The sequence below is a fragment of the Stigmatopora argus genome, chromosome 22 (assembly GCF_051989625.1).
Source record: "Stigmatopora argus isolate UIUO_Sarg chromosome 22, RoL_Sarg_1.0, whole genome shotgun sequence".
Classification (NCBI taxonomy): domain Eukaryota; kingdom Metazoa; phylum Chordata; class Actinopteri; order Syngnathiformes; family Syngnathidae; genus Stigmatopora; species Stigmatopora argus.
In genome coordinates, this window is record NC_135408.1 from 7,644,775 (window position 1) to 7,671,218 (window position 26,444).

Sequence of the window (26,444 nt, forward strand, 5' to 3'; positions counted from 1 at the left end):
TTTTATGGATGCGTAGACCGTGTTGTTTTACCTTGTTTTGTTGCTGGTCTTTTGGTCGCCGGTCTTTTGGTCGCCCGTTGTTTGGGTCCGGGCGACCAAAAGACGGCGACCAAAAGACCGGGGACCAATCGACCGCACACGCCTCTGCCCGGTGCCTATAGTTAGCTGGGATATGCTCCAGCACCCCCCACGCATAAGTGGTTCAGAAAATGAATGGATGAATGAATGAATGTTAAAAGTGTCCAAAAACGGCATTTTTAAATTTAAAGAGCAAGGTTGTGTGCATGAGTAACATCTACTGCCAACCAGCGTCACAGCACCTCAGCGCAAGTGCGTGCGCGCGTGCGTGCGTGCGCGTGGCCACAGTGGTGATGAGCACACCATCCAGGCGGCATGGTGGAGGTCAACGAACAAAACAGACGTCCTCCACAAAACGACATCTATGTTTTCCTACTTTGTGGTCGGGCAAAGCCAAATTTCATCCGCTATTATGATTGATTTTGGCACTTGTCATGTCTTATCGTGTGCGTGTGTGCGTGTGTGCCGAGCTGTGGACAAGTGCGCCTTTCAGAGCACTGTTGCTCTCTTGCAAGCCGAGCTGGAGATGCTCCTCTGAATTCCACGAGAAGAAAGGTAGGCTATGTTTTCTGGTGACTTCCTATTCGGTGCATGCTTCACCCATCTTCATCCTCACCGTCATCATCCGCGCAAGAGTGTCCTCTGCGGGGTGCTCGGCAATGCGGCTCCTCGCACTAGTTTGGGGGGAATTTGTTCACATCTGATCACACTGCCGCTCAGTGACATTGCATTTAAAAAGGGGGGTCACCAGCACACGCGTGTGCCTTCCCGAATTTAGTTAAATCATGCTTTTTAGAGGACACATTTGAACTCCATGCCTAGAATATGAATCATGCATGCTGTGTTAAAAAATGATGGTTCTGCTGCACAAGCCTGATAATAGGTTAAACATATTTTACTCCATCAATATCCAATGTAGCCCACGCTTTGGAATGGACTAGCAGAGTTCTCGAAGAGGTTCTGGTATATTCTCGTTTGGAAAAAAATATAAAATTAAATAAATATAATGAGCTCATCTGACAAGTCATTGTGCATTGAAAACTGCACAGCATTGTACTTCTGCAGTTCAATCCGTAAACTCCCCAATTATGAGTTCTACAAGAAAAACTGTTGACACTACAAAAGATAAGCTGTTCTCCTCGGGTGCGTTGCCCTGATTAAAGTATACTGAACAAGAGCCTGGTGGATTTGAGTAGAAAAATGACAGCTTATTAAAAAGAATAAGGTGTCAAAGTATTTGAATCCTCTTCTCAAGTAGGAACTTTGGAAAGGGGGCTCCACCTGTGAAGTTTCCTGAAAAAGTCATTTTTCTATTTAGTTATACAGTGCTACTCTGAATGAAGAGAGAGAGCCTTGGTGGGAAAGGGGTACACCCTCAAAAGTGGCGAAGAAAATGCACAAAATGAAAAAGGGCCTCACAAGAACAGTAAAAAAAATAGCAAACAAAGTGCATGTAGGCTTGTTTTTCCTGTATTCTCCATACTCTGTTGTTCATTGTTATTTCAAGTGCTCTGAAATGCACGTGCGTGCCATTTTTTGCCTCTCAGCTGTTGTATTTGCTAAAAATGTAATGGATCAGGGTGACTATAACAATGGTTCCAATAGCTTGCCAAATGAGCAAGCATTTTATTAGAGACTAAACTTTAGACTTATTGGTTACACTAAACTCTAGACTGCACCTTAAACAGGTGCATTTTTTCTTAACCAGTTAGTCAGGCTTTGTGAGAGGTAAACAGTACTACACTTGTTTCTGCTATTCTGAAAAGCACTAAATATAGCGACCCTTTTGAGACAAGTTTGCTTAAACACTGTCGCAACTGAACAATTTATCAACCCTGTGACACTTTGATTTCGACGTGACGCGCTTACTGTATTTTTTATCGCTGCTTTCCGCGCCACACCACCTGCTCGCCATCCTCCCCCTCCACTGACGGTGTCATGTTTTCCTTTCTTACCGTGCAGGTTAGACACTCAGTCACTAGAGGGTCACTAGTACATCAACCAGTCTCCTTCTGGGCTGCCGGAGACATCTTTCCGCCGGCACTCATCCAAACAAGACGGGACAGCAATCTGCCAAGGGGATGTGATTGTGTTTGCACGATTCTGAACGCCTGTGGTATACTAGCTCTTCCTCTACCCATAAAGATGTGGGGTTGCGTATGTGTGTGTCACCGTTGAAGAGGCTAGTCCAGTTTGTGTAAGCGGGCTATGAGCGCAAGCCGCCTTTGGATGCTGAGTTGACCGACGGGAGCTGAATCGGAGGGTGGCTGAGGAGTCGCCATGGGGCTCGGACAGTCCAGCAAGTCTCCTGTCAAGGGTGACACTGACGAGGGTGAGTGTCAACTGTGAACTTGCTGAAAACTTGTAGCACAAATGATTTAAAAAGTAAGTAATGCTATGCTGGGATCCTTCAAAAGTTGAACTGAACCGGTCTTTGATGTGAAAGATGTTTCATCTTATACATTAGAAGACTTCTTTTGGGGAATCGATATAATGAGATGATTTCTTATGGCACTTTCGTTCCATTCTGGTAAAAACTATTAAAGAAGCCATATGGCTTCAGCACAGCATGGCTTATCCATGCAGAGGCAGTGAAGGGTAACAGCTGTTTTTGTATTGCTATTATCTGGACCCTGGAAAAACATGCATGTTCGTTGTTTGGATTGGATTGGATTGGATAACTTTATTCATCCGTATTCGGGAAATTTCATTTCATCAAAAATACTGCTATCAAAAAAGGAAGGAGGTTTTTCCCGATCCCAAGTAAAAATCCTGACATAATCCATTTGGTGTGTTCCCCAAGAGTGTCCTTCCACAACTTTCTTTTTGCACACTGAATGACACAAAGGCCATAGGGTTTATTATGCGGATTTGATGCTCGAACTTCTGGCCCTGTAGTGTCCCATTAAGAATGTTACCAACATGCCGTTAATATTTTAATTCCACATTTCCATGACTCTTTTGTGTGGGGATATCTGCATGTAAACGGAAATGCAAAAGTGCATCTCCAGTAGTGCAGTCCTCCCAGGTCTTGTCTTGGTCCCCTTTCTTTTGCTGCTCTCATCTTGTGAAGTCTCTGTGCTAAAGGATACATTCCGAGAATGTTTTTCTAGCTTGCATCTGGGCACAATCAGCCAATGCTGAGGCCCCATTAATTGATCCCCACAAAGCCGTGTGCTTGACGGGGACTTTGTCAGGACATGTCCTTGCTCTCCTTTGAGGATGATTTCTTTATTCCCTGTGCTCTACACAAGGCAACTATGCTTAAAACGCTTGTTTACTGTTGATCGTGCCCTATTCACTTTGCTCAGTCACATGGGCCCATGGCCTTTGTTGCTGTTGTTGAAGCCACAATGTGAAGGCTGATGTTTGCTCTTGGCTTTTTAAGGGGTTCATGAAGTTCTGGTTGTGCAAGTGTTTGACAGATGACACTGTTTATCAACCCATTTTTTATGCAGGTTTTCCTCAGAAGGGATAGTTTTGAAAATGGTTATATTATGCATATTTACTGGAAAGCAGTTGACTTTTTTTGTACAATAACCTATGGGATTGTCATTATAAAGCTGGATGTCTTTACCTATGATGACTCAAACATCTTTGAGTTTAGTGTGAATAGTGAAATATGCTGTATTATAAGGGAGTACTTGCATACAAAAGGATTTTTTTTTTTTTACTTTCGATGACAGCTTGTCATACCCAGTGCAATTTTATCATTCCAATGGTTCAGTCAAATTCAAATAGACAAGAATACAAGCTCCTCATGTAAGACCATCCAGTTGCCTATTACAGTTGTGTATATAGCAGTAATTATACGCTCTGATACTCGTGAGTTGTTCCTTATAGTTCTTCATAGTGTATGAACAATCTGAGTCTACACACTTCCACTTGCATGCACAGGCTCAGCTGTCTCTTGGAAAAGCCATCAAGCAGAGAATCTCCAAGTGGCTCAATGGGAAAACGTGAATGGTGATGTGGACATGTGACCATAGATAGTAATTGTAAATCAGGCCTCTTGTGGTTTCTATTAAGTTGAGGACACGCTCTAAAATGGAATAGAACAAGAAGAGGAAGTGATATTTGGTGAATTGGTCAAAATATTAACAGTTAAAGTATGTTTGTACTGTGGGCGTATAAGAGCTTGGTCACATGAGTACGTTAGGCAATTCTCAGAGGAAACGCAAAGACTGGAAAATCTCATTCTCTTTGTTGTCACGGTAACCAGAAACAAACAGCCCATCCAAATGGCAGGACTTGCTGTCGGTCAATGATGGAGCGTATGTGTGTGAGTCAGATTAGCATTGGTCCAAAGAACACATTAAATCTTAAAGGGAGAGACAAAGTTTAGCATTTATGGCAAGAATATGTAAAATTATCTGCTCAAAGAATCTAAATTTGCAATGACAAACGATCTGAAATACTTGCATTTATGCTGGGATGCACTTGATCAAAACCTCATTTTACCCTTTATATCTCAGATCCTTTTGTTAAATATGACATTAAAAGCACGATGCATTCTTCATTAAATTAACTCCAGTCCTTTTCTCATCTTTTCACACAGTCAATTTTGACCACTTCCAGATCCTCAGAGCAATTGGAAAAGGAAGCTTCGGAAAGGTAAGGTTAGCTTTTGCAATTCTAATTTAGCACTCTTGCCCAGCGATTGGCTGGCCACCAATTCAGGGTGTCCCTGTAGTTACAATATTTTTATCTCATTCATTGAAATAACATTATTTTTTAAAACTCCAAAAGGGAAATATTGGAGAAAACATTTTTTTTTACTACAGATGATCAATGTGTTCTATTTTACCTCAATTTCTACTTTTAAACTTGCAGTGCTAAAGTACTTATCACAGGCATGCAATTTTCTGTACTGAGCAATTTTAGGCATGCCAAAGCAAAAATTAGTATTTTGTCATAAACAATTCCAGCGCCCATCCAGCGTTATTTACAGTCCGGAAAAAGCACTTCTTTTTCATTTGTCCGAGACCATCCCGCTGATTAGCGCTCCATTGTAGAAGGTAATAATTCACGTCAACTTTTTCAGCGCGTGCAATGACTTATAACAATGCTAGTGCATAGGCCAACTGTACACAGCATCAACATTCTGTCTGACGGCAGATAAGCAGTCTAATCACGGTACATGGCAAGCTGCTCAATGGGGGGAGTGATGTGATCAGGGTCTGGCTGATTAACTGTGCCAGCTGCTCTACAGAAGACACTCTTAAATAGCAGATAGCGGTAATCACCGTCTTATTGACGCTTGAAGCACAGCCGCACGTCTCCGTTACCGCCGTAGTCTCCTTGTCAAAAGACACTAAGACCCCTAATGTGTCATGTCTTTAATGAATTTCCAAGCCAGGTCTTGCCAAATAGGGTTCCCTTGAATTTATTTTTAGACTGATATCATATTAGGAAACAAGTCTCAAAGGACAGAAAGGAATAGCAAATCTGTTTTTTGTCAATTGTCACAGGAAAATATCTCATATCAAAATATCTTACAAGTAAACTCTCTGACGTTTGGTAGAACGGACGTTTGGTAGAACGGACGTTTGGTCGCCGGGTTGTTACTGTTGAAACCAGCTCTCAAAATTATAATCATGAGAGAGAGTTTAATATCTAAATATCTAATATCAAAATATCAACCTCATCTCTGTCATAATTTGACAGCGAGCGAACCCGGCGACCAAACGTCCGTTTTACCAAATGTCTATTCTACCAAACATCCGTTCCACCAAACGTCCTGTCGACCAAACGTCCGGTCAACCAAACGTCCGGTCGACCAAACGTCCGGGGACCAAACGTCCGGGGACCAAACGTCCGGGGACCAAACGTCTTTCGACGAAACGTCCGGTCACAATATTGGGAGTGAACTTCAACCAAAGTGGTGTATATGCTGCAGCACAAGCCAGTGCAGGAGGAACTCAGTATTCAGCTCAGGGAGACAAAGGAACAGTACCGAGGGATGGGTTGAAGACAATCACGAGCTACATATCAAAAGAGGTGGCACCAAAAAGGAGTATTTTAGCAAGAGCAACCTAGCTGAACCCATTTTTTCAAAAGTAACTCATTCACACATTTACCCTTCTATTTTGTCTCATACAACAACACCGTCAGGCATTTGTGTGAAAATGTGACTGATTTAATTTCTTCGTCATTATTTGCAATTAAGGTGTTACCCTATTCTCAGGTTTGCATTGTGCAGAAGAAAGACACTAAGAAGATGTACGCCATGAAGTACATGAACAAGCTTAAATGTGTAGAGCGTAACGAAGTGAGGAATGTCTTGAAAGAGCTGCAGATCATGCAGAACCTGGAGCATCCATTCCTGGTGAACATATGGTAAACCCTTTCATTTTTCTACTTGTGTTTTTGTTTTGTTTCTTGTAGCGTCTTCATTCGGCCTATTAGGGTTCACGGATGCATACATGAATACTGTATATGGAAAGAGAAAACACACCATGAGCACTCTTGTCATTGATTTCCACTTCCACTGCCTCCCATCGTAACCACAACAGCCATTTAAAGGCTGTTGTAGTGACACTGTCCATCAACGCGATCTCAAAAGAGGAAAATGACCCATTATAAGGCCGTCTAGCAGTGAGTCATGAACACCCACAATCCCCTGAGCGGATCATCCGTCCCTTTGAAGAAGCCGAAAGCAAAAAATAGTGCCTGCTTTGCTTACTCATCTCAGGCTTCTTCAACTTTCTGCATGTCATTTGCCTTACTTTGTTTGGGAAATTCTATGAGACAGCCTACTCACATTTTGAATCATCACAATTAGACTACTTTAAGCAACTTGATCATCAAAATTTCAGCGTGAGAACTGGGCAGCAAGAATCCCCATTATAATAATGAATTCCAATTTAAAGGCGCTTGATATGTGTGCCCTGCAAGCTTTTCGGTCTGAAAACCTTCATTAATTCTTGATAAGCACGCCTTCTCTCCCACACTCTTCTATGACCTCGAGAATCAGAGGTGGAAAGAGCTGCTGGCAGGGCTGAATAAAAATGAATAACCTCTGCAATCCTTTGTAGTCTGTTTGTTTCAAATATGCACACACTTTTTTGCTTATTCCTCTTTCAATCCTTAGGAGCAAACGGAGCTCTCAAATCAGTCTATATCTGTCAAAAGCAATAGTCTAAGAAAGGTACGACGTAAAGACGACTTTGAGGCAAACACAACCAAGCATCTCACTGGCAAAAAAAATAAAACTCAGCAGAGAGCGATAGCAAAAGATAGGATAGGATTGGAAAGGACGGACATGGCTACAGACACGGGCGATGTACTGATTTTGCAGACAAACAATGACAGCGCAGGTGTTACACCCTGCATTCGATCTTGACACACAGGGGGAAATAATCAGAACAGCGAGATGTTGTTGTTAGTTCAATCCAAACTTTTACTGTAATCATTAACACAAAAACCCATAACATACAATTAAACCCATATATATACATTATCAACACGTTAGAACCCAAAACATAATGTACAATTACACCTATATATATATAAATATATATATTAGCAACACTTTAGAACCCAAAACACAATGCACACACACACTCGTTCAACACACGGTCATAACTTGTTATATCTTTTCCTATTACAACTTCTAGTAGTCCTACTATTATTCAACAGGGCAAACAATGCAATATCAATAATATAACATCCTTTCTATGACCGTTATAGACACTGTCAACGATAATGGTGGCCGAAGGTAGCGTGCTAAATGCTATTCCATGTGCGAGACTCTCACATTCACACGTAAATAAACATTAATAACCATTATCTCTTTTCTCACACGCTAAACAGTGTATATTACAAAACCCAAACTCAAACAACCTTTACAACAAACAGCATACCTTGACACACAGGGGGAAATAATCAGAACAGCGAGATGTTGTTGTTAGTTCAATCCAAACTTTTACTGTAATGATTCAACAGACCTCCCGTGCCTCAAGCTCTTTGCTAAGACATCAATAATCGAATACCGATCTACTTTAACATGCCCCACACTTGCCATGTGGATCCAAGGATCACCAATCGAACACCGATACACACATTCAATCCAAACTCGTCATAGCTTCTTTACATGCAATCGTTAATAAATCAAACACTCTAGCATGTCACACTAATAAATCAAACACTCTAGTATGTCACACTAATAGATCAAACACTCTAGTATGTCACACTCTCCCCCACAAAAACAAATGTCGTCCCGACATCAGTATATTCCAAATATCTTCCCCTTGTTGGTTGTTATGCTGAACAGTCTAGCGAACTTGTCATTTCACATCCTCTTCTGTAAGCTGATACTCATGAAAAACTCCAGGCGGCAAGGGCCACAGTTCAAATATAATCCACAACTCGTACGGTCCACGTTCACTGGATGGAAACTGTAATCACAGTCGTAACAGTCCATGTTCGCATAATACATGCCACCCTTGTAGGCTCAAGCCTGTTGGAGTCCATACATAAAGGGTGGTTGAATGTAATATGGCTGCAGGTGTTTTCCTGCTGGTGTCTGTTGTCTAGCAGTTGTCTATTCCTCTCTTCTAGCTCTTGTCTAAGTCGTCTGATCTTTGCCTTTGAATCGGTAGGTTCCACCATCAGGTGTTGCTGAGTTCCCACCTGCTGCTGTTGCATGCTGGGAGGATTGACGATGGCCAGTGGACTGGGTGTGCCACAAAGCACACGAACCACACCTTCCCTTTCCTGAGTTAGCTCTGCTATTGTCTCTTCTTTTAGTGGTCTGCCTCCTCGGATTTTACATCCAGCTTGGAAATGTTCTCCACTCCCACACCGATAACAATGTGTGCACTTCACATCTCGCCCTCCCTGCTGACAAGCAAAACACCTTCTTGGGACATAAGCAGGGCGGCTAGTGTTCCAGGGGGGTGCTGGGGGCTTGCTGTAGTAATTTTGTTTTGCAGAAGGTGGCTGGGGCTTCCGAACTGATCTTCTAAATGAAGGTGGGAGGTAGGACTGAGGCTGAAACATAGCCTGCTGTAGTGTCTCTCTGATCTGAGCTATCTCTGCACTGAGATCTTTAAGAGAAGCAACACTTGCCTTAAGTTCAGTCAACTCCGCTCGTACCTCACGGGACACTTTTGGTTTTTCTTCTCCAGGGCAATTGGTAGGTCGTAGTTCTTCTAAGTGCACCTTGCTAATATGTGTCGCTGCCTGTGGGGTACTAAACTTCTTTTTATTTCTCCTTTCTGTTTCATTAGCACAGGCTACATTTAACCGCTCTAGCAAAAGCTCATCTGAAGTCTTACAGTTCAGCAAGAGAGGCTGCATATCTACTCTAACACTGTCACTCTGGAGACCAGTGAGTATCGTGTGCAAGCACATACGCTGGACTAAACTTGGGTTGTACTGGATCCCTGATTCTGATTCTCGAGATGCAAACAGTACCTTCTGCCTAAGAACTAAGACTCGCATTAAGAAACTTTGAGGAGTCTCTTTGATATGCTGCACTTCTGAAGCTAACTGCACATAGAGGTCGGTAGCACTCCTTTCCTGAAAATGAGCGCGTAGGATGCGTTTGAGTGTGGGAAGAGTGAGGTTAGGTTTCTCTTCCAAATAATTACGTAGCTGCAAACTGGGGGAGATAGCTCTGATAACTGCATCAATAATTTCCACATCTAGGTAACCCCTATTCAGTCCATTTTCAATTTGATGAACAAGGCTGGAGAATGTCAGCTTGTCCCTCTGGCCTGGTTCACCTATTTGGCCGGCAATTTTGAAGTCCTTGCGCCAGTATGAGCTTGGCTGGGGCTGGGGAGACACACCCCCTAGAGGGTCCGCAGCATCTGGTAGCTGGGGCAAAGTTATTGGAGTCTCTTCCAATCTTGATCCTTGCTTTTCGTTTTCATCTATTTTGACTTCATGCTTCATATCTGATATTTTATCTTTCAGTTTCAACAATTCAGACATGCCTTCATCCTCTACTTCCTCTAGTTCTTCTCTTTCTAGGTACTTCACAATGTGAGCCACTAATGATAGACGCGATTTCCGTTTAACACTTCTTAATATGTTAAGAAAATCACATATTTCCAGTAGGTTATTTTCCGTCAGGTTGTTCAATGTTCCTACCACCTCTTCGAGTAACTGTTCCATTTTGTTGACGATCTAGGAGCTCTGTTGACTGTACAGGAGTGAACTCTGAACTGGCACGTCTTTACTGTCCATCTGATGATCTCGTAGGCCTCAGATGACAAGTACTCAACCGCCAACTTCCAGTTCTTCTTAAACAGCAACACCTCCTTTCACTGCCATCTGCCTGGTTTTGTGGGGGGATTTAGCTGGCTCAGAATTCAGTGAGCAGGTCTTGGACACTGGACATCTGAACAGCAATCCCAGCGGTGCCTCCAAAATGTTACACCCTGCATTCGATCTTGACACACAGGGGGAAATAATCAGAACAGCGAGATGTTGTTGTTAGTTCAATCCAAACTTTTACTGTAATCATTAACACAAAAACCCATAACATACAATTAAACCCATATATATACATTATCAACACGTTAGAACCCAAAACATAATGTACAATTACACCTATATATATATAAATATATATATTAGCAACACTTTAGAACCCAAAACACAATGCACACACACACTCGTTCAACACACGGTCATAACTTGTTATATCTTTTCCTATTACAACTTCTAGTAGTCCTACTATTATTCAACAGGGCAAACAATGCAATATCAATAATATAACATCCTTTCTATGACCGTTATAGACACTGTCAACGATAATGGTGGCCGAAGGTAGCGTGCTAAATGCTATTCCATGTGCGAGACTCTCACATTCACGCCCGTAATTCACACGTAAATAAACATTAATAACCATTATCTCTTTTCTCACACGCTAAACAGTGTATATTACAAAACCCAAACTCAAACAACCTTTACAACAAACAGCATACCTTGACACACAGGGGGAAATAATCAGAACAGCGAGATGTTGTTGTTAGTTCAATCCAAACTTTTACTGTAATGATTCAACAGACCTCCCGTGCCTCAAGCTCTTTGCTAAGACATCAATAATCGAATACCGATCTACTTTAACATGCCCCACACTTGCCATGTGGATCCAAGGATCACCAATCGAACACCGATACACACATTCAATCCAAACTCGTCATAGCTTCTTTACATGCAATCGTTAATAAATCAAACACTCTAGCATGTCACACTAATAAATCAAACACTCTAGTATGTCACACTAATAGATCAAACACTCTAGTATGTCACACTGGCTTTCTGGCATGTTGCGTCGGGCTTGGGGGGGTGGCAGAGTCTGGAAGTGAATGTTTTTGGCAGTGGAAAATCCACCCCTGGGAGGGGTAGTTTCCCCCAGAGATGCTTGGGTCAGCAGCTTCCCTGCTCATCCACTCCCTCTGTTGTGTTGAGCTGGCACATGTTTGTCCTGAGTTAAGTATTCAAGGTCGAAGACCGAGTATTTATTTGAATTTATCATGAAATAAAGGGAACAACTCCCAAGATTTCATCCCTTTCTATTGCATAACATGTTCAAAAAATTTTGCTCTCAAATTTGCCAGACTCTAATATATTTCCACCATTCCTGCTCCCCCTTCCGTAATAAAAAGAGAAATGAAAAACAAGAAATGCATCCGACATATCCTTCTGTCCAAACGTTTAGTAGACGTGTGACTCAGCTAATTTGCAACAGCTTCTTCATATCATTGAGTTTGGCATCCCAACCTATTTGTTGTCATCATAGCCAATGTCAACCAAAATCAGTTGCAATGGCTAATTTAATATGTCTGAAGGAAAAAAAATCAATAATTAATCAGGCTACCATTGATTAGAATTGAAAAATATGGTGACAGCTCACTGGCGTTGGCAGCTAGATGCTTGGCTCCATGATCCAGCAGGCCGGCAGTATCATCCCTAATACTAACTACCCTTTAACCAAATAACCTTGTTAAATCACATATTTGTGATAATATGAACATTAACTGCAGAACAACCTAATTCAAGAGTCTTATTTTACTCAAATTGTATTTCTTTCATGTATCATATAGCCATGAGAGAGTCGCCTTTTCAGTTATTTTTGCTGGTCATCATGAGCGAGCGTATTTATTTACACATTTGAATGAGAAACTTTACTTGTGTGACCTCTGACCTCCTTTTTATGAATTCTTTATTCTTTTATTTTTTCTAAAGATAATCTCACAAACAAAGACACTATTGTACAGTGACAATGCGCAAGTGGAACAACAGGTCATACCGTACTACAATGAAAAGCTTAAACTGCCTCAGGGGGAACTCTGTTTTGCACCAGCAAGTCTTTTACAACTGACGATCTTTGTAATCCTCTGTTTGTACTCCTTATACTTTCCGAAAATAGCAATGTCTTAAACAATGAGACTTGACAAAAGATATCCACATGAAATAGACATACTACAATGCCTGAAAATGTTCAAAGTTCACAACATAATAAACCATCCATTAGTAATGGATTTTTATACATCGACATGAATTGGACTTATGCCAATCGATAAAGAATATTAATTACATTAGCAAAAAATGACAATTATTGATTTAAAAGGGGGAAAATCAGGAAATTTAATATACACATATACTCTTCATTTTAATTGGATCCTAAAACAGAAAGTCAGCACTCATGATTTACTTTCCCGGGCCACACAAAATGATGCGGCGGGCCAGATTTGGCCCCCGGGCCGCCACTTTGACACATGTGATCTAGATTGAAAATCTGGATCCACTCTGATGGGCCTGAAATCTAAAAAAATAAAAAATAAAAATACAGCCTGTGCTGATGGACTATACTATGTAAATCAATTATTTTCATATTTCTGCAGAATATACATCATTTCTTCTGCATCATACCATTAACTCAAGGACAGATTGCATTTGTACAAAAATAGTTTCATAATTAATCAATTACTGAATATCATGGAGTTGGAAAATATAAGTTTTACAAGCCAAACAGAATGACTGGAGTTTGCTTCGGATAAGTATCGATAATTTCAACAATTTTAAATTCCAATTTGCCTTTTGATCGCTGAAACATCCAAGTTCCAAATATACTTCCTAAGATTATTTCATTTCCTTCTTTGGGATTGACAGTAATGTTGAGAGAAAATGTCAGGCCCTGCGCAGCATTTCTATTAAATTTGATAGGGAGGAAAGGAGTCTCTTGTAAGGACATTATTCTGCGAGCTACTGTGAGACTTCCATTACCGAAGTTGCCTGCGGTGTCTCTGCCTCTCTAAAAGCTCCATGCAGGATGCGTCTCCCTCAGGATTGGCTGCCTGGAGGCCACAAAGTGGTCACATTCAAACACATGTGAGTGGAGAGACACAACAAGACAGCCAGCAGAACAGGGACAGCAAGAGAGAGAGAGAGTTTCCTTGGTGCCGGGAAGACTTTCAAAAGTGCTTTTCCTCACTCTGAATGTTGCTCTGTGAACAAAAAAAAGGCAACAAGCTGCTAATGGATCTCTAAGAACATGATGTTTTTACTTTTTGTCCTTTTATCCACTCCATTTTTTCACCCCTCATTCCATTCAAGTAGTATTGTAGCCGACGGTGAAAAAGAATGTGTGTAAAAATGTATACATGCATATAGTATTCATCTTTGTTTTGCCAAAAGGATCTTTTAGAGAAGTAATAAAATATATATTGGAAATAAAGATACCTTTATATTCGTGTGACAGCTCTGACTCATTCTAACCTTGACAAAATCCGATGAAAGGTATTCACATTCCATATATAAGTGTCTGTGAATGAGAGATGGAAACAGACAACACGATAATTAAAATAATATATAATAATTGTATATAATGATTGGGTGCGGGGGCCCTGCGGCTGAGTGATTAGCACGTCAGCCTCACAGTTCTATAGCCTTTGCGAAATTTATTTTTGAGGAGAAATTGAAAGCTGAGAAATGTAGGCAAAATGACATGTTAAAAAAATGTGTTGTACAGTTTTGCTTTGCTTAAGTTTTAGTAGAAAACTATAAAAAAATGTGTGATTAGTATTTTACTTGGCAGCATTATTTTTTTCCGTACATGGTGCGCTGTATAGTGAAATATTTAGTTGTCGTTTTAATAATTAGTTAACAGTATGGCAAACCGCAATATTCTTTTGCCATGGCATGTGTTGTGCAAAAGAAACCGCAAAGGCAGTGTATGTATCCTGTTTCCAACCTTGCCAGATATACTTTCTGTCCTGTTAGACCAGTCAGATGTTAAGTGGTCTCAGCAGTATCTGAGCCCTAACAAACGATTTGGAGTCAGCTCGATCAATCACCACCCATGCAGAAGAATCACCTTTAGAACTTTGAGTGTTAAAATACAACAACACAACCCGACAGTCTAAATGGACGGTTATGTCTGAATGAGGCTATTTCTAGTTACAGACACAGTGGGATAAATATTGCATTTCCCACCTACACAAAAATGCACTGTACAATGGATCATCTAAAATATGCAATTCATAACACCCAACAAATTGTTTAGAATTGGTAGTGTATCAAGTCATGAAACCATTTGAATTTGAATCAAATTTGTATGTTTGTTTTTTTAAATTTTGTACAGAACATAAAAAAACTTACATAATAGATTTTAGGACAGTAGGTGTGTTTTTTTGTTTACTCTGGGTCCAACATTTATATTGCATGATTTGAGTACACCAACTTCACTCGGCGTGAGTATGTGCATAAGCGTATATTTGTATAATACTCTTTAGTTATTGATTGGACACCAGTCAGTGGGAAATCCTATCAGCTTGATCCGGCTCCAGCTCTTTTGCGACGCTAATGAGGATATACGCAAAGTCTAAACGAATTGATGGATTATGACTGTACTTGAACTAACTGCTCATCCAGCAATATGTTGGCCAATACAGCAATTCCTATCCATCACTGTATCGAAACACTTTAATTACCACCCAAGACAGACTATACAAGCATGTTGAACATGTATTGCCAAAAATGTTTAAAATGTCAATGTTAGTTTGAAAGCCCCTTATTTTTGATACCTTACATACATATGTATAAATTCTGCTGAATACATTTGGTATTTAAGGCTAGACTGTTGCATAGCTTGGTCATTGCTTACTTCTAACCTATCTTCCACTTAAACAGGTATTCCTTCCAGGATGAGGAGGACATGTTCATGGTGGTGGATTTGCTACTCGGAGGAGATCTGCGCTATCACCTGCAGCAGAATGTCCATTTCTCAGAGAGCACGGTCAAACTTTACATCTGCGAACTAGCCTTGGCCCTGGGTTACCTCCGCTCCAAACACATCATACACAGGTTGATGTTGCCTCATATCTTCTTCCCATATTCCATTTATATGATAATTACTTATTTGCTTCTCAATACAATATTCCAATAATCACAAAATGTATAAAAATGTAAATGAGCACCTCAATAGCTTACCTATGGATAGCGAAGTGAAAAAATATGCAGCCCATTCTGAATATAACATCATCTTATGTTTTGAGATATTTTTAGTAGGTGGGGCAAGGCAAGACAAGAAAATTAATTAACATCTAACACCATTATTAAACCTTTTCTCCCACTTATTTAGATGGAGTTTTGTCTGAAATATGATTTTAAAGTCACTTCCTGTAGTATTTCATAGCATCATTAAGTAGTATGTTTAATTCTTCTGTGTCATTGCCTCCACTGCATTTTCCACTTGCCTCCCATCTTCTGTGTTATTTAGTCATAAAAAGACTGCTTTGGCAATGTGTTGAAAGGTTAAAATAGCATGACGCAAAAGCTCTACCCGACACAAATGTTATCCTTTTGCTGCAGACTGTGGTTACTATAAAATATGCAAGATAAAGGCTTATTTAATTCGTAAAATGCAGGTTAAGTGCTTTTTAAGCAGGTCGTGCCACATGTCGACTATGCAGAATTCTTCTGTGGGAACAAAAAGTCCTGAAATCCTCGACTACGCTCGGGACGATTAATCCTCCATTTAAAATGTGTTTATTCTGTCTACTGGCAATCACACCAGTCTGAAAATACTATTAACATTTAAATCAAGGTAACACTGTATTAACAGTTAGATTACAGCTTGCCTTTTGGAGCAAGTAATTGTGAATTTTGGGACTCATGCTGCAGATGTATGCATATTTTATTGTGTTTGAAGCCTAAAGTAACCAGCTTTCTGTAACCAAGCTAAAATTATCTCCTGACCATATACTGGAGCTCAATTTCTGCATCCTCCTTGACATTTAGTCTCTTTCAGAACCTTAGTGTCAGAACAGAGTTATCTTCACAGTCCTGGCAGCGCCTGTAGATTTTTAAAGAGTAAAGCCTCAAACGCAAATGAATCATCAGTGGATATGACTGATGGTAAACATCACGGTAATTTCTAACCAAAATTACATTAACTGATGATTGACAAGGTTGCAAGACCATATCGGTGTTCTTGAACATCAGCTAGAGTGAGAGGAGATTTAAAATGAGACGAGTTATTAAGTTGCAAATTGATTCAGCCCAATCGAGTATGTTTTATATTTATAAGTATTTATTGAAGTGATCTTTTCTATTTTACTGCCGTGGAGGACAGGCGTGCCAGCTGATGCAGTGATAGAATCAACATCTCCTCAATCTGCATTCATTAGTTTTAAATGAGATGAGACTCTCATCTCATTTCTATGGAAATTGAAATGAAACCTTTCTGCAGATGAGGACATGCTGACTTGGTAGTACATGTTCCATAAAGAATAGCTTCAAGGCAGTATTCCATTTTGCATTTTGCCTCTAGAATTTGAGATAGTGTCAGACTAAAAAAAAAAAAGATAATATAAGTTTTAGTTTTAAATTACTTTGTTACTGTCAAACTTCGCTCCACAGCTCAATTGTTTCTGATAACCATGTCCTCTAAAACTAACTTTAAACTCTGTCATTAGTGTTCATTTAAAGAAATAATGGAAATACTAAACATCCTGTAACACATGTAAATTTAGCCAATAAATATATCGATGCTATAACACAATCTGGACTATTGAAAGCCACTTATTATTGTGCTTGTTAATCATTCACAGTATTTTAGAAAGTTTTAACAGCTTATTACTGCATCATTTATAGCATTCTTTGTAATACCAGAAAGATGTAGACCTTGGGCCTCTGTTTTCTGTCGTGAAAAGCCTACCTAATTTCCTCATGAACATCCAAGCTGTGGTTCTTAGATGAGTAGGCAAGCTCCGGTATCAGCCAAGGATCATATGACCAGGTAACGGTTTCAGTTAGCCCTCTCCTGCTGATAGCAAGCTGTAATGAGGTCATTAGATCTTACTAATAGCTTGTAGAAACAGTCAAGCTTGAGAAAAGCAACTTAGATCAGCTTGCACCAACCAAGCCACGCACTACTGACATTACTCAAAGACATCCGCATTTTTCCTCCTTAATTAATCTTATCTCACATTGGACTTCTGTGTTTTTTCAATAGATAAATCAACCAGGTGCTGTGCTTGAATCAGAAATAATTACTATTACTATTTTATGTCCTATCCTCAGCCATTTTGGGGGGGTTTCTCCTTGTCCCTCGACTTAATGTCAACCTGGCCTCTTTCACTAGTGAAAAAAGGCTTGCTTTTCCTTTGTCGGTCTCCCTTTGCCTGTGTCTGTCACTTCCCTACCGACCGCCTCTGAGGCAAATGTCATCTAATTAAGGCTTACATGACCGACCTTTCTCACCCTCCCACCTGTGCACACGCACCACTTGATCTGCCAGAGCAAGCGTGAGCTCAGCACCGCACTCCTCACGTCTGCCACAGGGACATAAGCGCAAAACCCAACTCGGCATGGCTTTTGATATGCTAAATACCACAGACTTCCTGCAGGGCAGCTAACTGTAATGAGGGGAAGCACAATGAGGCGGCTTCTGTAAAAGGGATCTTTACATTCGTCCGAATTAACGAGCAACTTCATCCAGTTGCGATTCAGGATCATATATGGAGAAAATATTGTCTTTTTATTCATTATAAATGTACTCCATTAACTGAACCGGACACACTGTTAATGTGTTTATTAAAATAGGGTCATTTATATGATATTATTATTTATACCTTAAGAGAATACTGGTTGTAACTTTTCTTATTGAATAATGATTTTGAATTTACTATATCTGTATGTCCTTTTATGAAAAAAAACATCTCATCCTAACGTTGTGTTTCTCTCTTTAGAGACATCAAGCCTGACAATATACTACTGGATGAACACGGTAAGATGCATACCATATATTGATTATTATTAGACAAGTAGGGTAAAAAAAATCATCTCAAACTACAAGCATGAATCCATTATTAAATTAATTTGTGAATATATTTAGCATATGCAGAGTACTCTTTTTATCATAATAGTGGCCAGAAGCATTTGCAGTGAGGCAATATAAAAATAGAATAAATGCACAGAAGATCAATCTCCACAACAGGTATTGTGGTAATCCTGGTAAACTACATGAGATAAACTGACAACACCATTGTTTCGACTCTGGCAAGAATAATTGACCATACTGCAGAAGTGTGCTAATATTAATATCAAAGGTCTGAAAGAAAATAAAAATAAAAAATAGATGGAAAAAAAAATGTTAGGTGGAGACTATCATTAAATAGGAATAATGTTTATTTTAGATTCTACTTAGTGTTTTAGTCCTATGCATATTTATACCTATTAAACTAAAATGACATATGGCCACCCTCATTATTGAAAAGTATCTGCCAAGTCAAACTAGAATGATAAAAATGAGAAATTGATGAATGACATTGAAGCAAATGTTCCATTGGAGCTAATGTTTAGGTGTTTATCATGGAGAAATAGGCAGAAATTTAAATTTTGCCATTCCAATGATCATTGGCAGAATATGCCTGGTATACATATTGTACAAGATAAATACATTGTAAAGATGTTGTCATTCACGTACAATCTCTTTATTTAACAGGTCACGTCCATCTAACAGATTTCAACATTGCAGCCATTGTGAAAGAGGACCTTAAGGCCACATCTATCGCCGGGACCAAACCCTACATGGGTAATTGTCACGGGTGTGGGCGTAAACAAATCATAAATGAGGGAAGCTAGAATGCAGGAAACAACAAATGGCAGACAAGGGCGGCAGGACAACGGATGCAAATTAGAGATGGACAAAAAAATAACAAAAAAATAACAAACCTCTTCTTAATGATTGTAGCTCCAGAGCTGTTCCAGAGCTTTGAAGGCTCCCATCCCGGTTACTCCTTCTCAGTGGATTGGTGGTCTTTAGGCATCACAGCTTATGAACTACTGAGAGGACAGGTAACTAAAAAACTTTGATTAGTCTCTTCCTCATCAAATTACTGTCAGTCTTGGCCCTGTGTAGGTTATTATCACACTTAATAATAAATATGAAAACCTAGTGGAGTGTCCCAGAGCAGTCTCTCGTCTCCATAAAAAAAGAAAGGATGAAGCTCTAATTGAATTTTACATTTTGGCTGACCTTACCGGCAAATATGCTTGACGATTTTAGTCACGCCATTAGACAGATGGCTCTGGGGGTATATATGGAAATATACTCAAGAATAATTCGAGGGCCGTGTAATTGAAATTGATTTTCTCAAACGGGATTCATAATTTTCCTTTTGCTGTTCTCATCTGGAGGACGTTAATTTAAAATGCCATGAAAATAAACGTGGTGCCCCTCATTTCTAAGAACACCGTGGATTATACTTAAGACGTAAAAGATCAACCTTATGGGTCAGACACTGGTAGGCATAAATTGCTACTGTGTTAAAAGAGGAGGGAGGGAAAGAAAGCAGCGACAAAGAAAAAAAAAAACAATTAGAAATCCATCTTTTCCTTGGTCAATTGAAAAATTGCTTAGTCCCTCTTTGTTGTATCATTTCTCCTTTTGGGGGCGAAAATGAAAAGAACCAGAGGGGCAAAGAACAGCAAGAGGCTGATTGCTTTTAAGACACCTACTTTGTCATAGAAATTTCCACTGACAGTTAAACGTGAGCATTTATGAGATGTTCTCCCGTTTTCTCATCGGCTTTCAGAGACCGTATGTGATGAGGTCCAGTACTCCAGCCAATGAAATCCTTCACACGTTCCACAAGGTGCACCTCAGTTTCCCAGCAGCATGGTCCTCAGAGATGAAGTCACTTCTCAGAAAGGTTTATCACACTCGATATATCACACTGGCACGCCACACAAATCTATATATGCCATTAATCTTGAAGGACGATCGGTCATCTTTAACTGATTGGCTTCTAGACGTTTGTTGGAAAGTTTATACCATAAATTTCCATAGAAACTATTGTCTTCCCTGTAAATCTTTGTTTGGATTATAGAGCAAATTATGAATTTGCATGAAAATATTCCTATTTAAATGTAAATGAACGTCTGTATTTGGAAAGAGTTTTCAAAGCAAGACCATCTTTTGCATTTTTCAGATTTACACAAAATATCCTGGAAAGAGCTCCATTGTTTCTTTAGTTAATCCAACATGTACCCTCCCCAAAATGTCATCTTCCTGCGGTCAGCAGATGATGACTTTAAAGTAGAGGAGCAAAGACAAAAGGGATGCCAAGTGTTTATAGAAGAAGTGTTTGGACTCCATTACTCTTGTTTCGATTAAGCCTTCCACAAATCCTTGTCAGCTGTTACAGTCCAATGTGTGTGTATGTGGGCTTAGTTTTGGCAGCCATCCACTGCAGTCTAACTGTTGCATTGATGCGCGCGGCGACTTCATGCACCTCATTGGCATTCCGACCACGTGAAAGTGTGTGTGGCGCTCTGCTTGCGTGCGTGTGAGACAGAGAGAGACTAAGAGTGTGTGTGAGAGAGGCTGATGTAAAGGCTATGCAAGAGACGAATTCCACGCCTATTATACGTTACCATTACCCTTCACACTTACTAACCTTAAGAGTTTTCTTCAACCCCCATTTACTCACTATATTGAAGCTGTTGTCTTTTCTCTTTTGGCCACTCGCTTTATTATCAACCTCCACATCTACTCCCCCCAGCACACACCCATTTTGCAGCTATATCCTCATTCTCAGACAGATCATGTCTCGTTAGGGTCTGTCTCCCCTGCATACTCATGACGCCTTTTTTTTGCCTAAATTGGATCTTTTTGTCTTATTCAGTTGCTGTCCATAGACGTCCTGAAGCGCATTTCTTGTCTAGCAGAGCTGCAAGATCTTGACTTCATGTCGGACGTCAGCTGGGACACTGTGCTTGGCAAACAGATTCCGCCAGGATTTATTCCCAATGTGAGCATGACAATTCAACTGACATAACACCCTATTTGAGAAAAAAAAAGATCAATCTCGGTAAAAAAAGAGCATTTTGCTATCTGTCCAGGCTCTATTTCCTTGCACATTGTACATATGATGACACTGTCTTCCAATTTTCACAATGTGCCAGACAAAGCTTCTTTACTCCAACGATGAATCTAATGAGAGAGTCAGTTAGAACCTCATTTTGGTCTGGCTAATCCTGAAAATCTGCCTTTTATTTATCATTTAATGACTTCCAGCTCATGATTACTCCTGTATTTGTGACGTGAATTTTTGCAGAAGCGTCGACTGAACTGTGATCCTACATTTGAGTTGGAGGAGATGATCCTGGAGTCCAAACCGCTTCACAAAAAAAAGAAAAGGCTTGCCAGAAAGACCAGGGATCAGGGTTCTGATGGGTCACCACAGGTAATGTTAAATTATAAGCAGAATCAAGCCTGTACTAGTACAAATCATATTTTTATTTAAGCGACGGCACCTTAAAGTGGTTGTCTGTCTCCAAATTGCAAATAAGAACTTCAAGGACACTCCCTCAACCTCCCAACAAATGGTCCACCTGCCTGCTCCCTGACTTTGCAAGGCAAATAACATGAGCACTTTGTCCTTTTTCCATTTTCCTCACAGTCTTTAACGCTCATAAATCAGTTGTACTCCTCTGGGTGTTTATACAAAACAGAGACTAGAACCGAAAGGTTAATTTGATTGTCCACCGGTGCACTCGCACATCTACACAGGGAACGCACTTTAATGTAAGTGAAGGACATTAGATTGGAAACGTGAGTGATTTAATCCAATGCAGCGTGTTGATTCATGTGGAGTGAACCACTGTTATTGGAAAAGACCTAAAGTGAGCTTTTTGATTGTGCCTCACATTTTATCATCTGAAGTGCTAAAAAGCTTGCAGCTATGCTAAGGTACAATGCGAAATGTAGTCATTCATGTTTCAAGTAGTCCTTTGGTTTAAATATCCCTGGACAAAGTGCTCGAGGCTAGAAAAAAAACAAAACAAAATGACTCACCCGCTACTGAAAGAAAACATTGTTTGGATTTTATGTAGCTCGGATGAAGTGATGGACCATTTATGCCTTTATTTATTATCTTATTGGGTAAAATGCAATACTTGGCTTTATTCTACAGGGCTTCTTGTGACAAATGCATCTAGAGGAAGCTATGAAAAGACTCAACGTCATATTGTGTGTTTGAGCAATAGATTTTTAGCTTGATAACTGGGGCGTAACACTTCAATATTAAATGAAGAAATCTAGCTGTCCTCATCCTCATCTCTAACTGCTTCCTTCACTTTACCCCGAGAGCCTCTCTGTATTCTTTTTGCATATTTAGATTTCCTCTTCTGTCCTCCTTTGTCCCTCCCTCTGCAATGCTGTCTGCATGTCATTGTCACTCCCTTCTACACCGCATGTGACCTCTTTTTTTATTCATTTCCCCCCTATCTCACAGCCTTATACCACCGACCTCATAATGTAGCACTGGATTAGCCTGATGGGAACTCTTTGAGATAGTGCAGATATTTTGATTCATTTACTGCACTCGCATACACTCTTGAGATCTGAAGCGTGAAATGAGAAAACAGAACTTATTGACATTTATTTGAAGCTCATAGTTTGAGCAGCCTTCACGTTGGCACATCAAACCTGGTCAAGGACGTTGAAAAATGTCCCCGTCGGGCTCTTATCCAGCCAAGCACTCCCCAATGTTTGATCTACCAGTTTGAACGATGAGCTGTTGACTTCTTTGCCGGTGATTAAATGGGTTGTATTGTTATTTGCTGATGCCAAAAAGTCATCACGTGATTTCAAACTAAAACAAAAGGAAAACATAGAGGTTAAAATAAACAACAGCAACAAAAAGTAGCACTCAAAAGTATATTTCAAACAAATATCCTGAAGCCATGGCACATACTGTACATTTGTGTACAAATTATACATTATAAGTGTGGTAAGAAAACATCTTTGATCGTTGAGGTTGGCATCTCTTTAAAAGATGGACTATTTTAATATGCTTCACTTGTGCCAAGTGAGAGTAAAGTGGAAGAAGTAGTGGCCCAAAGTACAAGGTCATAATAGCAGAGGGTGGCACTGGAATGATGCTGTAATTAGCAAGATATCATCTAAAGTGTCATAAAAAGCATATTATCACACAGTTAAAGCCGTATACGCTTGGCTAATATAGAACAGACACCCACTGATGCATGTTTAATATCTTCTAGCCAAGAGCAGGATTTTCCAGATATTGAGAGAATGATCTACTATGTCACTCATTTGTGATTCGATTAACTTAGTTGGCAGATATTACTCCTCCCTGGGTGGCTTATGTTTCCCAAATCCTCCTTATTCTTTTCTGTCATTACTTGGCTTTTCAGACGCTTGTGGATGCATTATTTAATGAAATAAATGTTAGCAGAAGAACCAGTGACTGCTGGGGATGTCACTAAAAATAGGTCCAATTTGTAGCTTTTGTTGTTTTTGGTTCATTTGGTACAAAATATTTAATAGGCTGAATTATAAGTCTGTCCATTTTTGGAAACTCGCCATACTTAGTATATGTATGTATAAGTACTACACTATGTATGAAAACATTTTTTTTGTTTATCTATGAAACCAATTAGTTTTAGCTGTTTAGATTTGTAATTAAAATATTACAAAGATCATCGGAATGTAGCCCTCTCTGCTGGAAAGTCGTAGCAGGGAGTCGGGCACTTCTCATTGATGAGGGCACCATGCAGTTGGTGTTCGATCATTTCCGGTTGCAAGGGAGGCAAAAGGATAACCACTCATCTCTTAATCAATGGATCATAGTTAACATAAAATGGACAAATGTGGCCATCATAGAATGATAGAAAGTTGCTCGATGCAGACTTATATCTAATTCACTCCTGAGTCCTGACCACGTAGACTATGAAATGATCGAAAATTGCGTAACATGAACATGAGTTTTTAGCAATGACAATATAAAAGGTATTGTGTGCAGCATAACTCTGAATTTCACTGTAGACTATGAAGTTAACTTGGGTTAGAGTGGCACTGTGATCTCTCCTTGACATAGTAATGAAGCACCTGCGCTGTTGTCGCGGCTCCCCGGGAGATTGAGAACACAGCAGAATTTGCTGTCTTGATGAAGTGGACCACATATGCACCGGCCGGGAGGCGGTGGTCACAGCGGAGCACAAGCGTCCTCTAAAAAAATCGCAGTGTTCCGTTAACTTTATCCAAGGGGCAGAAAGTGACTGTGTGCTTTGTAGCATGGAAGGAACAAAAAATAAAGATATTGTTGTGCATCTATGAGTACATATACTTTTCAGGACTAGATAATGTTGATGAAAAATACAGTTTATCAGTTAATATGTTTGTCTTTTCTCCAGAACGGTCAGTTGCAGCAACGTTTGGATAATGTGCAGAGAGACTTTATTATCTTCAACAGAGAAAAGTAAGACATTTTTCATTTGGATCATTAATATACCGGACAATAAGAATGTCATAACATAGTCAGCGACTGTTCAGTCTGACTCATGATTTTTCTTTGTTGTTAAACAGGTCAAAGAAAGCAATTGTCAATTCGGACTCAACTGAACTATCCACAAGTAACAAAAACAAAGCGATAGAGGACGGTCAGAACAATAATGTGGAAACTGTCGACTTTTTATCAGGATAGGACAACCAGGTTCCGTATCCCCCCACCTCCCACCCCCTCAAACTGTCCTTTTATCTCGCAACATGGCTTTTAGAGTAGATCAGCACTAACAGTATAGCATTCTCCAGTGATGTAGGTGGGCTGCTACGTTGCATCAACGAACAGAGCAAAGACATGACGAGTACTGCGTGAGAAAGCTTATTCTAAGGATGTTTTTATGTTGGAAGAACCTTGAGGAGACATGACTCACACCTTGCTACTTTTCACCAGAAGAGACAATTTCATACCCATGAAACAAAAGACAGGACATTCAGTTGAGATCTAGTTTATCTATACGCAACTTTGTCAAGAATGGTGGTTCACCTCTGTGCTAATGGTCTTTGTTTTCCTTTGAATGTTTGTCTCAAAGCTTTGCTGGTCTTAACTTTGGAACATGAATCCTGCTGATTTGGATTGAAATGCAACACAACATAATGTAGGTTACAATGTCTGCTTTTGTGGTACACTTCATTTTTAACTTCTATGTCAGAGCAAGTATACAATTCCTTTTTAATATGCAAATGTGGTAAATGTAGCAATGGTTGTTTGCACTGGTTAATTTTGTGGGAGGAAGATGTAAATAGTCAGGCAGCATTGCAGAGGGACAAACAGTAATGGTAAAGGATTTTTTTATTTTATTTTGGCATTTCTACCAGTCTATTAGTCTGTCACTGCCCAGAATGATTAGCTTAACCTTTACTAATAACCCTCAACTGTAGTGTGCCAAAAAAAGTTGGATGAATTGAATATTTTGGCACCTTTCCCATAAAAACAAGCAATTTGACAATGTTCTTCGATTTTTTAAAATATAAGTCCTTCCTGATATGTTTGATTTGTGTATGATTATCTCCAAAAAGTTGGTAATGTTTTATAGATCGTAAAAGACGGAATCACAATTATTAATTCCTGTTGTTATACGTTGCTCTGTCAGATACTTGTACTGTATGTTTTCAATTTTTCCAATTATCCACTAAAAAGGGGGGGGTATAGTGTTTGGACTTGCTTTTCTTGTGTAGTTGTTATTTATTGTTAATGTAAAGTTACACATCTTTCCTGTATTTAAGTTTGAAACACTGTGTTATATAGTCTAATGCAGCTAAATCTAGTATAAAGGAAACAAGGTAGCAGACCTGTGAATCTCAAGATGGAAGTTTTGTTGTCACTTAGTTGTTCCTTCCACTCTGTCTATTAATGTGTGCCTTAAATAAGAACTAAAATTTCCTTTTGAACCAATCTGACTCTGTCATTTCCCTTTATTGCATACAAAATCATGGTTTCTGCCAGGGTTTATGTTTGGCTCATTTGTGTTTGTGCTTTATTGTGGGTTGTCTTTGTGATTATACCGGATTTCACCTATTGCCTCATTGTGCATCC

General features: G+C 39.7%; 1 protein-coding gene across 1 annotated transcript; it reads left to right on the top strand.

The window, feature by feature from the left end:
* The first annotated feature begins 340 nt into the window (after positions 1 to 340).
* On the top strand, positions 341 to 26,303 carry stk32a (serine/threonine kinase 32A). The gene is made up of 13 exons (XM_077591812.1): positions 341 to 633; positions 2,041 to 2,410; positions 4,637 to 4,692; positions 6,266 to 6,417; positions 15,229 to 15,402; positions 18,291 to 18,328; positions 19,046 to 19,135; positions 19,295 to 19,398; positions 20,139 to 20,255; positions 21,231 to 21,356; positions 21,663 to 21,791; positions 24,763 to 24,827; positions 24,935 to 26,303. The coding sequence occupies exons 2-13, from the start codon at positions 2,359 to 2,361 to the stop codon at positions 25,050 to 25,052; spliced, it is 1,221 nt and encodes a 406-aa protein (XP_077447938.1). The 5' UTR covers positions 341 to 633; positions 2,041 to 2,358; the 3' UTR covers positions 25,053 to 26,303.
* The last annotated feature ends 141 nt before the right edge of the window (positions 26,304 to 26,444 follow it).

Excerpts from the sequence above, each read along its gene's own strand:
- stk32a (XM_077591812.1), top strand. The coding sequence starts at position 2,359 with ATGGGGCTCGGACAGTCCAGCAAGTCTCCTGTCAAGGGTGACACTGAC. Across the intron at positions 6,418-15,228 it reads CCATTCCTGGTGAACATATG|GTATTCCTTCCAGGATGAGG; the intron begins GTAAACCCTTTC and ends CCACTTAAACAG. Across the intron at positions 19,399-20,138 it reads ATGAACTACTGAGAGGACAG|AGACCGTATGTGATGAGGTC; the intron begins GTAACTAAAAAA and ends ATCGGCTTTCAG.